The sequence below is a fragment of the Narcine bancroftii genome, chromosome 5 (assembly GCF_036971445.1).
Source record: "Narcine bancroftii isolate sNarBan1 chromosome 5, sNarBan1.hap1, whole genome shotgun sequence".
In the NCBI taxonomy this organism is placed as follows: Eukaryota; Metazoa; Chordata; class Chondrichthyes; order Torpediniformes; family Narcinidae; genus Narcine; species Narcine bancroftii.
In genome coordinates, this window is record NC_091473.1 from 95,803,711 (window position 1) to 95,818,525 (window position 14,815).

The window sequence follows — 14,815 nt, forward strand, 5'->3', positions numbered from 1 at the left end:
AATAGACTGATTTTATATTCCCTGTCTTTTATTTTTATTCCTTTTATATTATTATCTATTCTTATCGATTCTGCTAGTGGTTCTATAGCTAGCGCAAACAATAATGGTGATAGTGGGCATCCCTGCCGCGTTGACCTGCTTAAGTTAAATTGCTTTGATACATGTCCATTTACTGTCACTTTCGCTAACGGTCCCTTATATAATGCTTTAATCCAATTAATATACTTCTCCGGTAAACTGAATTTTTGCAATACTTTGAACAAGTAATTCCATTCTACTCTGTCGAAGGCCTTCTCTGCGTCTAAAGCAACTGCTACTGCCGATGCTTTATTTCCTTCTACTGCATGAATTAAGTTAATAAATTTACAAATATTGTCTGTTGTGCGTCTTTTTTTGATAAATCCAGTTTGGTCTAAATTTACCATTTTCGGTACCTGTTCTGCTAATCTGTTTGCTAATAGTTTAGCTATTATCTTATGATCTGTGTTTAGCAGAGATATTGGTCTATATGACGCTGGTGAGAGTGGATCTTTCCCTTGTTTTAGTATCACTGTAATTATTGCTGTTTTACATGAATCTGGTAAGTTTTGTGTCTCATCAATCTGGTTGATTACATCCAGGAGGGGCGGTATTATTAGATCTTTAAATGTTTTGTAGAATTCTATTGGGAGTCCATCCTCTCCTGGTGTCTTATTATTTGGTAAATTTTTTATTATCTCTTGTATTTCTACTGTTCCAAATGGTTCTGTTAATTTATTTTGTTCCTCTATTTGTAGTTTTGGTAGTTCAATTTTAGTCAAAAATTCATCTATTTTCCCTTCTTTCCCTTCGTTTTCAGTTCGGTATAATTGTTCATAGAATTCTCTGAAGTTTTCCTTAATTTCTTTTGGATTATATGTAATTTGTTTGTCTTTTTTCCTTGTTGCCAATACCATTTTCTTAGTTTGCTCTGTCTTAAGCTGCCATGCTAAGATTTTGTGTGTTTTTTCACCTAGTTCATAATATTTCTGTTTTACGGTGACAAACATGTTAATGGAACATTTGGACTGATAACTAATCAGATATAAAATTGGTGGATTCTTGCAAAACTGAATGAAGACATTTTTCTCAACTTGATTGCTTTCTGAAAAGAAATCGGGAAATGCAGAGATGTCTACAAAGCATGCAGTAAAAAGCATCTCAATGGTGAATCAGTTAAGATAACCATATAATATACTCTTTGCAAAAGATATCCATCTTTCAAGAATAATTTTATCTGCTTGAGGACAAAGTTATCCTTTGACAGCATCAGTCCAAAACTGCCCTATTCATTATCTCAGGTGACACACAGTTAACTCTAAACACACAATCAATTCAGAAAACAAAGAGCACAAAGGAAACAATTCCAAAGTAGAAAACTTAACTTGTTAGTTACAGATTTTCAAATTTGCTAGGAAATACTTTGTAGGTTTTTGATTTGAGCTTAGACAAAGGAATCAATGCTGCCATATTGATTCTGATAAAGGGGGCAAGACCAACATCTGAAATATATTAATGTTCATGCTGTCTGAAAAAGTAAAACAAGGCTTTGATTGCAATTAATTTAATAATTTGAGTAATATTTGCTAGTGTTCACCTGAGTTACACGTGGATCAAGTTTTGGGAGGTGTAGGCCAGCAGCAGCTCAATCAAATAGCTGTAGGAGAGCAAATATGGCTGCCGACTTTGCTTCCTTTTCTCCCCATACTACTTCAGTCCTCCATGTTCACTTCTGCTACATATTATGCTGAGATAAATTGGAATTTCAAACTAAAAGCCATACACAAACCTGATCCCACACTATGTCTCCACTCATCTTAGAATTTTCATTATCTCATACTTCTTTTCTCATTACGACTCATTTTAACCAAAGTATTGCTCGCTGTCCAGCCACCCAGAAACTTATCCATAAACCACCAATATTTTTAAGGTGCATATCCTTTTCCAATTATACATTAAAGTTCCTGTTTTCTCAGGTAGATGCATTCACTCCCACAACACAAATTAATTGCCATAACAGAACAAACATTCATTTTTTTCTCTACTCATACTAACCAGTAACACTAACCATGCAGAATATGATTGGTGGCAACAGGGAAGGGAAGGGGACAAGATCCTTTACAACAAATAGGCAAGATTTCATGCAATATATTGTGACAAATATTAGCTTATTACAATAAAACAGATTTTTGCATCGGGTGTGGGCTCCCAGCTTTGAAGTATTGCAACTAAAATCTCTTATTTCTTCAAGTTATTTGTAAAATATTGGGATGCGAATTGATGAAGTTATTTCAAGATTCAATTTATTGTCATGTAATTAAAAAATGTCACATTACCTGAAATTGACTTTTATCTACTGTAAAGCAGATTTACCATCGGCAGAAATTAACAGAAGTCTCTCTTACAGTCAGAGAAAGAGAAGCAAAAGAGACTCCTCTCACCCCCAAAAGAGGGACCAAGTGTCCGTGGATTAACCTCCAGCACTCCCGCAGCCTCAACAGCTACACAGAGTCCAGACCAAACCATTGGTAACCCAAGCTCCAGACCTCTGACACGTTTAGGAACTTTTCAGTGCCTGCGGCAGCCTCTAGCATCCCAGTTCTGATACCTGGTATCCCTTCTGGCAGTCTCCAGCAGCCCACAGTGTGTGGATTCCTCTCCTCGAGTCACCAACAGCCTGTCTTCAGTGTGTTCCTCAGCCACAGAAGCCCTCACTGGTCCACCGCCGTGATCACTGTCCCATAGGTCGTCTCCTCTGCTTCACCTTCTCAGATGGGGGTGGTCTGCCTGTTTGCTGGTGTCCCACACCAGTCCTCCGCTTCCCCAGAAACTGCAACACCTCATGGTTGCTGATCACAGGCACCGCCATCTTGGGCGCAAACCCTGCAGTTGCGGAATTTTAAATAAAACCACATTCAACTCATTTAACAGGCCAGTCAAAACCTGTATGGAGTTGACGGCAGTCAAACTGGGCTGGGTGGTTGGACCCCACAAGAGCACTGTGTCTCTGCTCCCCGTGGGTCTGTACTAGTGGCAGCGCTACCGTTACAGCTGCTCCTGCAGTGTTATCATTTGAATAGTATCAAATCATTATACACTAGGTTTCTCCAATCAATCCACCAAATAGACCAAAGTAAACCAAATTATCTACATGTCCATTAAAATCACAAACTATTATTTATGGGTGCCTACAACAAATTAAAATTAATTTTAACTATGATTAAGTAACTTGCTACTTACAATTCCAATTTACATATTCTCAGATTGGAAGACACAAGAGAACTGATCTTACTTACCCACAAACAAATCTCAAAAGAGAATGAAATTTACCTCAAAATTTTGCTCCATTAAATTTCCTCCTTTGCTTAGACTTTCCATTATCGCCTTATTTCTTAGAATATCCTCTTCACTGAGGTGTTCCCGTCGTTTTCGAGATTCCAAAACAAGGCCATTTACAGAGTAAAAATCTGCCAAGAAGTTCCCAACTCGCTCCTGTAGAATATTTTTCCCCCAAAATTAATCAGCGGTCTTATGTTATCAATTACACAGCATCACATTTAAATACAATCAAGGAAAAGAAAAAAATGTATAATCTTTAGCTTTAAGGCTGGAATTGGTAAAGGATAGGACTAATTGTACATTAATTCGATCTAAATAAACTTTTCTCATTCCATAACTTTTGATGTTATCCTTAAATTAACAATTGGTAAGCTTCTGTTCTTACAATTATAACTATATAACAATTTCAGTATGAAAACAGGCCATATCGACCCTTCTAGTCCGCACCGATTTAAGTGAACTTCACTAGTACCACCTACCTGCTCCCTGCCCATAACCCTCCAACCCCCTCACAACCAACCTCCTCTTAAATGATAAAAAATGACCCTGCTGCAACCACTTCTTCCGGAAGGTCATCCCACTCAGCCACCACATTCTGAGTGAAAAAGCTTCCTCTTAGATTACTTCTAGTTTTGCCCCTTAACTTATGACCCCTCATTCCAATCTCTCCTCCCCTCAAGGGGAAGAGCCTATTCACATCTACTCTATTTATTTCCCTCATAATTTTATACACCTCTATCAAATCCCCCCTCAACCTTCCACACTCGAATGAATAAAGACCCAGTCTACTCAATCTTTCTCTGTATTCTAGATACTGCAATCCAGGCAACATTTTAGTAAATCTTCTCTGCACCCTCTCTACCTTACTGATATCCTTCCTATAATTTGGAGATCAGAACTGCACACAGTATTCCAAACTTGGCTTCACCAATGCCTTGAACAGTCTCAACATCACCTCCCAGCTCCTATATTCAATGCTATGATTTATAAAGGCCAGCATACCAAAAACCTTCTTCACACCCTATCTACATGAGAATCCACTTTCAAAGAACGATGAACCGTTATTCCAAGATCTTTCTGTTCCTCCGCATTCCTCAATGCCCTCCCCTTCACCACTTATGTCCTGTCGTGATTATTCTTCCCAAAATGAAGCACTTCACACTTATCTACATTAAACTCCATCTGCCAACTTTCACCCCACTCTTCTAAGCAGTCCAAATCCCTCTGCAGTCCCCAAAAACCATCCTCACTATCTACAACTCCCCCTATTTTTGTATCATCCACATATTTACTCACCCAATTTACCACCCCATCATCCAAATCATTAATGTAAATGACGAACAACAAAGAACCGAACACCGATCCCTGAGGCACACCACTAGTCACTGGCCTCCATCCTGACAGACAGTTGTCCATCATGACTCCCTGGTGCCTATCTTCTAGCCATCATTGAACCCATCTGACTATCCAAACATTAATCCTTAGTGCCTGAACCTTCCTCACCAACCTTCCATGTGCAACCCTATCGAAAGCCTTACTGAAATCCAAATTGATCACATCTACTGCTCTACCTTCATCAACCTTACTAGTCACTTCCTCAAAAAATTCAACAAGATTTGTCAAACATGACCTTCCCCTCACAAACCCATTTTGTTATCTCTGATCAGTCCCTGCCCCTCTAGATACGTATACATATTATTTCTAAGAATATTTCCCATTAGTTTACCCACCACCAACGTCAAACTTACTAGCCGATAATGACCAGAGCCCTTTTTAAACAAAGAAACCACGTTTTCAACACGCCAATCCTTTGGCACCACACCTTCCTCCAATGACTGTTGAAAAATCACTGTCAGAGCCTCCGCTATTTCCTCCCTGACTTCCCTCAAGGTCCTGGGGAAAATCCCATCGGGACCTGGAGACTTATCCAACTTTGTATACCTCAGAAGTTCCAACACCCCCTCTTTCCTAATCCCTATGCTTTCCATAATTACCCCTTTTGCCTCACCTATCCTACACAATTCCATATCCTTTTCCTTAGTGAATACTGATGAGAAAAATTCATTCAATATCTCCTCCATCTCATTTGTCTCCTCACACATCTGTCTGATCCAATTTCCTAAAGGACCAATTCTATCCTTCACTCTCCTTTTGCTATTCACAGTTGTAAAAACCCTTCAGATTTACTTTCACCCTATTCACTATAGCCACCTCATACCTTCTTTTCTCATTCCTAATTTCCTTCTTAAGCTTCTTCCTACAATCTTTCAAGCATCTCGTCCATACCTTGCTTCCTGTATTTAATGCAGGCCTCCCTTTTATCTCAAACCAACTTCCTATCTCTCTTGAAAACCACAGCTCTCTTGACCATCTGGCCCTGCCTTTTACCCTAACAGGAACATAAAAATTCTGCACCCTCAAAATCTCACCTTTAAATGCCCTCCAATTCTTCTCTGCCTCCTTCCAAAATAACAAATCAGCCCAAACCACTCCCTGCAAATCCCTTCTCATTTCATCAAATATGGCTTTCACTCACTCAAAAACCTTCATCGTCGGATCAGATCAATCCCTTATTTTGAAAAGTTAAACTGAAGTTGCATATTATTTGGAAAAAATATGGAGAGGAAATACAAATCACAAAGTAGGGTGTACTTTTTAGATACAAGAGTATGCACAGAGTACTGCTCAGCATATTTTAAAAAGGAAAGAAAGGTGCCAAAAGGGGACTTTTTTTTCTCCAGAAGTGTCAGGTCTTACCCCTTGGGTAATAATGATCAGACAAGTTGTTTTGCTTTGAAAAGGCTGACCTAAGACTTTAGGCCACTAAAATAGCAACCAAGAAAAATTAAATAATGGAATGCATGCTAAACTCCTTTATCCACAACCTGGCAAGAAAATGGAATCTACCACCATTGAGTAGCTGAAGATCATATGTAGGCTGATGAGATGACCAAGAGGTTTGAGTGGAGCATGACAAATTGGGCTAAATGTTGAGGCTAAAAATATCCAGTTTTTTTCCCCTACACAAAAGTGAACATCTTGAAAAGCTCAATTTATATACTACAGAGTTTATAAAACTTGATTAAAGTTCAATCACACATAGAAAAAATTGTACCGTTTTATCTTCTCTGAAAAGCCAGCCCGTCTGCGCACGTGCAAAGGTAATTGATTTTGTAGACAACGTTGCTGAATAAATATCACTGCTCATCAAAATATCTACCTCTTCTTCAGTTTCCATTTCAGATTCCTGAAAAAAAAAAGCAAGGAAACAATAATTGCCATTTATCCACGGTACTGATAAACAACAGTCGTATTTGATTTCTGCAAAAGTTATTTAATTATTCATTCAGTTCTGTATTTTATTCTGAACCTTGAGCTTCCAACTGTTTGACACATTAATTCATAATCCACTTCCACTCTGGTCATTTTTTTCTGTGAACTCCTGAACTATTAGAATGAGGCCAAATGCAAGCTTGTAGTTTGAAGTACATCACCACATCTTCAGTGTAGACACATTGCAGCGTTCTAGATTCTATAACGAATTCTACTAATTTAGGTGACATATTCTTTCTTGAACAAAAGATGTTCTGCAAAGACTCTGAGTCAGCATTCACAATTATTGTGTTTCTTTAACTTGTTCTTTCTAACTCCTTATTAGAAATTTAATAATTTTAAATATTATTCTATGATTTTATGTTCAATGTATTATTATAATTGAGTCCAATATTCTGTATTTTCTTCAAACTTAAATAAAATATTTTTAAAAACTTGTTCTTTCTAAGAACAGGCCATTTCAGCCAGTCGTTGTTTTGGTTTAGTGTTCTTATGTATACAGTCTTGATCTGCTGGGCATGTCCAAAAGCTTCACCGTTTACAAATCATTACAGAGAGAAAAAATGCTCAGTGTGCTTGTGATTGCACCCATTACACTATCTGCAGTCACCTTATCAGATCTATTCCCTTTGTTGTACCTATTCCCCCTCTCTCTCACATTTTAATATTAATTATTAGCATAGAGTGTGCTATCAAGTTGCAATACATTTAAATAACATAAAACCCACCTCATGATGTATTCGCTGATAAACCTTTTGCTCGTTATCTAGTACTATGAAAGATTCAGAGGGTGCCGAATCACCATTGAAAATGAAGCTTAAATCTCCACGTTGACACTTCATATCAGTAAAGTCTATTAGAGTTGTATCAAGCCTGAAAATACATATTATAATCACAAATATTCACTCCATTTTGATGTGGTCAAGTAAACGTTTCAATTGCATGGATTTGCTTTAAATTAACAGTTGTGTGACTTTATAGGATAAATAAAGGAGAAATATTTGTGCATCTTGTTTACATGAGAATGGGATCTTGAATCTTATGATGAGGGGCAACAGCAAAGATAAATAAATGCTGGCCTTGTAAATGATGTACACATCTAACAATGAACTGTTTGCATCCACAAAAATACAAGATTCATAGCATTGTCTGGTATCTATAACATTTTCATTAAGAAACTTGGACATACCTGATGTTTATACCCTGTTTGTAAATTTTACAAGCATCTGAAGGCAAAATTCTGGAAAGTAAAGGCACTGTAATATAGAAGGGACAGGAAAGGAACAATGAATCCACCAACATTTGTACACTTAAGTTTTTTATCTAAACATTCTCTTTTTAATCAGCCAACAAGCCTTGATTTCACTGAAAAACACATTCTGTAACACAAAGGAGGCATATGAAATATTAATTTAAAAATGCTAATGAACAAAACACATCAATCAACTAAATCAATGCAATTGGTAAATAATCCAGGGTTTTGAAAGTGAGCATTTTGCATATTGTTTTTATAAATGTGCTTTCCATTTAACAATGTCATATATGGTTTGAATAATATTATTTCAAAATCTTAAGAGTAAATATATTCAACATTATAATCCTAAACATGTTGGGAGAATGTCTAATATTTTATATTTTTTAAAGTTTGAAATAAGAGGAAAAGGGTTGAGAGTTGAGTCAGAAAAAATACACATCACTTACCCCAGCTTTGAAAATCCCAATGAAGCTCCAAATAAAAATCTCCCAGCTAAAAAAAATACAAAGTTACTTCCCAAATAACAATCTCATTTATTAGTTACTTTCATCTGTGAATAGGAAAATTTTACAATGTTGACGGGCAATCTTTTGTCCATTTGCTATCTTGTTTTTAAATATTTTATTTATAAATTTTCAAACTCAAACAGTTTCCATCAATCATAAATTAGTTATCAATTATATACAAAATTCACCATAGAGTCCAAGCCATTTTTTCCCTTCCCCTTCCTCTCATCACACTCAACAGACCACAGTTAAGACACCCACAACAAAAGTAGGGAACACATCAGGGATTTGTCACGGACCGACAGCCGGCACCTAGGCTGTTATATTTTTTTTTAACTTTACTTGATTGCGATGGAATGGATCCCACCACCCCTCCCTCAGTAGAAGGATTGATTGGAAAGGCTGGGTGGTGAGACGTGCAGGTCTACACTATAACAGTGCTCCTGTGAAATTTAAATATGGTTGCCAAATTTTTAGGAAGGTGTTATATTTTTTTCCTTAAGTTACAGTTAATTTTCTCCAGGGGAATAGAGTTTTGCATTTCTGTATTCCAGCACGCAACGTCCAAGTGGGATTCAGATTTCCAGGTAGCCACTACGTAATTCCTGGTGGACATTACAAATTGGATTTGAAATTTGAACAGCTGGGGGGGTGGGGGAGATGTCACGTGATGGCGTAGGGCCACAACGAATAATCTGGCTCCTCCAGGAAAAAGAGAAAAGTCTGAAATTCACCTGAATAAATTATAAACTATAATTATATTATATTTTATATAATAAATAAAAAAATGGAATGCTGCCAAAGAAAGATAAAGAGGCAGAAGAGATTATAGAGAAGATGGAAGAAAAACAGCCAGAAGGAAAAGAAAGGCTACCTTGGAGAAGAAGTTGGGACCTGTAGTGAAGCCCTCTCTCCGGTCGAAGAGGGCCTCCCAACTTCCCTCCCAGCAAGCTGCAGTGTCCCTGCAACAACAGGGGCACCTGGATGAGTTGGGGAGGGGAGTGCTTCAACTGCACATGCGCGAGGAGTCACGCATGAGCAGCTGAAAGCAACTGGAGGTCTTGTCGGAATGGCTTACCAAGTCTTCTAAACAGGCTCCCAGGGAGTCCAAGAGATTCTCTGAGATGGGGAAAATACTGGAACTGGAAGAAAAAGGAGAAGAAGAGGAGGAAGAGGAAGAAGAAGAACAAAGTCCAGAGGAAATGTTGGAACAAGAAGGAGCAAGGAAGAAAACTAAAACTATCCCTAAAGTTCAAGAGACATTCCTTATGATCATGGAAGAATTAAATTTAATCAGACGTGATATTAAGAGATCAGAGGTTAAAGTTAATAAAGTATGTGAAATTGTTAAAGAGATGCAGAAAAAGTTAAGAAAAATAGAAGGAAGAAGTGGGGTCGGAAGAATCATTTTAAAATGGCACCAAAGAAAGCAAAACCATATGTAACAATACAAGACATTGAGCAAAAAAAAAGTACAAGATAATGAAGGCCCATCTTGAAGAAAGATCCAGGAGATATCCTGAAGGTATTGTCCGAGGGAGATAGGCCAGGAACTGAAGAGACTATGGACACTGCTGTGCAGGGTCTCCCCTGACAATGGCTGCATGGTACTGGTGAAGAAGTGACTCTGTCCATGCGCAAGAGAAAAATGACTTGAGAGGCTTCAAGCTCCAGTGGACAAGAAGAATAAGAAGAACAAGAAATAAGTTTTGAACAAGGAACTATGGCTAAAAAGGTGGGAAAAAATACATCTCCAGCTGAAATGAAAAATTATATGGAGAATGTCCAGCAATCCTTGATGTTATTAATGGAAGAAGCAATAAAATGTGGAGAGAGTATAGTTGAAAATAAAAACTACAAAAAAAAATGTGGAATGCAACAAGTGGATAGAAAATTTGAAGTTGTGCAAGAAAAAATTAAAGGGAATGAATTTGGGATTCAAGGCATTAAGGAACAGATGAAGAAAATGCAAGCTGAAGCGGCTACAAAAAAAATCAATTAATGCAAAAAATTGACATTTTAGAAAATTTTAGTCGAAGGAATAACAAAGATTGTTGGACTTAAAGAAGGTGATGAAGGTCGAGAAATTAAGAAGTTTTAACAGCATTGCATTCCGCAATCTTTGGGGGTGTGACAAAATATATAGATATGTTTTTGGGAGATAAATTGGGAAAGATTTGTTAGAGTAGGTTACATCCAAACACCTTAAAACAGATCTTATTTGAAATACCATGGAGCTCTACCCTATGCTAGACACATCGTCTCCACAGCTTGTGCAAGAATTTTGAAGAGTGTTCAAGAGACTTTCCTAATAGATTGTTGTTTATAAAAAGGCAACTGATGAAAGAACTTGTCGGAGCCACAGGATGTCTGGAGTGAAACTTGCTGTTGAAAGAGGATCATGTGGTTCTTCAAGCAGAGAGAGTAAACAGGTTTTTTTCTCAGAGAGTGAGAGGGAGAGAGAAAATTCAGTTCTCCAGTTTTACAGTCAGCAGCAGCAGCTGAGACTGGAACAGGACAAGCTGTAAAGCTTGTGGAAAACCCCATTTGGAAGATGGGTTGTGAGTTCTTAGTTCAGCCTGGTCAAAGACCTTGTGGTTCATGTAAGAGGAGAGGACTGGCTGCCTAATGTTTCACTTGAAATATGAGAAACAAAAAGGAACTCAGTAGTGACCTGAAAGAAAGAGGTTATCATCTGGAAAACCCTGAGGGGGCAAGTTTCTTTCGGCAAGACACTTAAGTGGCTGGTTACAAGGAATCAATTGTGGATGTCCTGGAACAACAAATCTCTCTCTGAAAACCGACAAGAACCTTTCTGAGATGTAACCATTTACCTTTCAACCACCAAAGCCTGGTGAACTTTATAAATGTTAAATTCTGTACACAGTATAAGAATTGCCTGCAACCAGTGAACTTGGAGGAATGAGAAGTGAGATTGGATTGTGAACCAAAGAATTTCTAAACTTTCACACACATTACATACGCATGCGCTTAGAATTAGAAGGGGGTTAAGTTAGGTTAGTTAAGTCAATAGTGATAAGTTAAAGTGTGATTCTGTTTTCATGTTTAAAGATAATTAAAAGCAACTTTTGTTTCAGTAACCATTTGTCTTGGTGAATATCTAACACTGCTGGGTTTTAGGGTCCTCTGAGCTCATAACAGGGGTAACTGAATTTCAACGAGACATCGCGATTGGGAGAACTCAGAGCACTACGGCCAAAGCCACAACCAGATCAGAGTCCTTGTCCCATACTGGTTAAATTTCTTTGTGTCACGAAGTAAGAGAAATCTTGGAACTGGCGGCTAAACAAGCAAAAGAAAGACAGTCACCATTGATTTATAAAGGAAATAAGATTTTTGTTTACCTTGATACAAATTTTAATTTGTTGAAAAAGAGAAAAGAATTCAATGCAGTTAAAAATGTATTATGGAAGAAAGGTTATGCCTTTGTCTTAAGGTATCCGGCAGTTTTGACCCAGATGGGAAGAACAAGGTTTTTTTTTATTATGGAGCCTAATGAGGCAAAGGTGTTTGCGGATTCATTGCCTGAAAGAGAGACACAAGCAGTGGGTGACACTTGAATGAAATTCATCATTGAATGGGTTTACTACAGTAAAAATTGCAAGAGTTTAATGAGGAGAAGGGTTTTAACCTACAAGTGATCAATATATATTTCTTCTTTGGCTTGGCTTCGCGGATGAAGATTTATGGAGGGGTAAAGTCCACGTCAGCTGCAGGTTCGTTTGTGGCTGACAAGTCCGATGCAGTACAGGCAGACACGGTTGCAGCAGTTGCAAGGGAAAATTGGTTGGTTGGGGTTGGGTGTTGGGTTTTTCCTCCTTTGTCTTTTGACAGTGAGGTGGGCTCTGCGGTCCTCTTCAAAGGAGGTTGTTGCCAGCTGAACTGTGAGGCGCCAAGATGCACGGTTTGAGGCGAGATCAGTCCACTGCCAGTGGTCAATGTGGCAGGCACCAAGAGCTTTCTTTAGGCAGTCCTTGTACTTCTCAGTGGCCAGTGGAGAGCTCGCCATATAACACGATCTTGGGAAGGCGATGGTCCTCCATTCTGGAGACGTGACCTACCCAGCGCAATTTGATCTTCAGCAGCGTGGATTCGATGCTGTCGGCCTCAGCCATCTCGAGTACTTCAATGTTGGAGATGAAGTCGCTCCAATGAATGTTGAGGATGGAGCGGAGACAACGCTGGTGGAAGCGTTCTAGGAGCCGTAGGTGATGCCGGTAAAGGACCCTTGATTTGGAGCCGAACAGGAGTGTGGGTATGACAACGGCTCTGTATACGCTAATCTTTGTGAGGTTTTTCAGTTGGTTGTTTTTCCAGACTCTTTTGTGTAGTCTTCCAAAGGCGCTATTTGCCTTGGTGAGTCTGTTGTCTATCTCGTTGTCAATGTATAGACATAATGCAACAGGAGACTGAATTGCATTTCAAGTGAGTTAGTCGAGAGTACGGAGCCAATTGCTGCGGAGTCATAAGTGCTAGTGTGGTTTCGACCATAACCCGAATAGATCAGGGCTTTAAAGACAATACACCAACACTGCGTCTTTGGGAGGGTGGGAGTTCTTCCTTTATTCTGATTTTCTTTCTTTTCCTTTTTCTTTATTCACCAAGATTAATCAAGACCATCTATGAAGTATGTTGTTAATATTGTGAGAATGGGAGGATTGGGAGAAGGATGGATGGTTGAAAGATTTAATAAAGGTAATTGATGGCAGGAAAATTGAATTTTATTAGTATTAATATTAATGAAATACAGAACCCAATAAAACAGAAAAGAATTCTTAATCTATATGAAAAAAGCTTTTTTTTACAAGAAACACATTTGAAAGTGTTTGCGCCTAGAGGATGGAAAATGTATACAAGATATATTTATGCAATTATCAAATGCTAAAGGGAAAATTTTATTATGAGGAGATTTTAATTTAACCTTTGATTCAAAATTAGATAGATCAGGTGATAAAATTATAAAAACTAAAGTAGCCAAAACTGCAATAGGTTTAATGAAAGATATGGGACTTATAGATATATGGAGAATCATCCAAGTGATTCCTTTTATGCTTTTCGACAGAAAACATATTCACGAATAGATGGGTTTATAATCCCTGCACAGCTTCAATCCAGAGTTCAAAAGATTGAATATTAAGCACGAGTTCTATCTGATCATTCACCTCTATTTCTCTCAATTTCATTGAAAGAAGAACAAAATATAGGTTACAGATGGAGATTCAATACAATATTATTAAAGAGGAAAGATTTTTGTGATGTTATAAGACAGCAGATTTTTTTTCCAGAAATCAATGGCAATTGAGTAACGATTAAGTTTATAATATGGGACACTATGAAGGCATATTTAAGAGGTCTAATAATAAGTTATACTTCTAAAATAAAGAAAGAACATATGAAAGAGGTAGAACAGTTGGAAAAAGAAATATTGAAATTAGAGAAGGAATTACATGTGCAAAAAAATGATGAGAAAACAAAGATTATTGGAACCAAAAAAAAACTGAGACTTAATAAATATAAACCTAGAAAAGGATATAATGAGAACACGACAGAAGTATTACAAATTAGGTGAAAAAGCACATAAAGCATTAGCATGACAGTTAAAAGATGAGCAAGTTTTCAGAACAATAATTGCAACGAAGAAAAAAAACTGGTCAAGTCACTTATAAGATGCAAGAAATAAATGATAATTTTAAGAATTTTTATCAAATATATTAATCAGAATCTTTGAAAGATGAAAAGGAGAGGAATATTTACAACAGGTTAAATTGCCTATTAAATGCAGATGAAAAATTAGAGTGATCTAATTCTTTTTCTGAGATAGAAAAAGTCATGAGATTTTTATGTCATTGCAAAACAATAAAGCCCCGGGAGAAGATGTTTTCCCCCTGGAATTTTATGAAGAATTTAAGGAATTATTAATTCCTCTATTAATGGATGAATTAGATCAAATGAAAGAGATACATGACTTGCCAGAATCTTTTAAAGCAGCATTAATAAGTTATTCCAAAAAAAGGAAAAGATATTTTACAATCTTCTTCTTCTTATAGACCTATATCATTATTGAATACTGACAATTAATCCCAGATATCGAATGGTTCAATACAATTTTCTACATCAACTATACTATACCCCATATAAATTAAATGGACTTAACTCCAATTATTCTGATAAATGTTTTCAATGTAATAAGGTAATAGGGACTTTTCTTTTTACATTCGGTTTGATCCTGTGTAAAGGTGGAAGAATTTGAGTATATTATTTGGATAAATTATGAAGATAAAAATATGAAAAGATCAGAGAATATTTGTGCTTGGTAATATACATAAAGCAGATATGAAATTGA

The 14,815-nt window shown here is 37.2% G+C and overlaps 1 protein-coding gene across 1 annotated transcript in view; it reads right to left on the reverse strand.

Moving 5' to 3' along the window:
* ankrd13c (ankyrin repeat domain 13C) overlaps nucleotides 1-14,815 on the reverse strand; it is a 76,575-nt gene that overhangs the window by 13,121 nt on the left and 48,639 nt on the right. The window contains exons 5-9 of the mRNA XM_069938448.1: nucleotides 8,392-8,437; nucleotides 7,880-7,946; nucleotides 7,419-7,563; nucleotides 6,473-6,604; nucleotides 3,349-3,510 (exon numbers count right to left, since the gene is read on the reverse strand). Coding sequence (XP_069794549.1) covers nucleotides 3,349-3,510; nucleotides 6,473-6,604; nucleotides 7,419-7,563; nucleotides 7,880-7,946; nucleotides 8,392-8,437 — 552 coding nt within the window. The remainder of the gene's footprint in view (nucleotides 1-3,348; nucleotides 3,511-6,472; nucleotides 6,605-7,418; nucleotides 7,564-7,879; nucleotides 7,947-8,391; nucleotides 8,438-14,815) is intronic.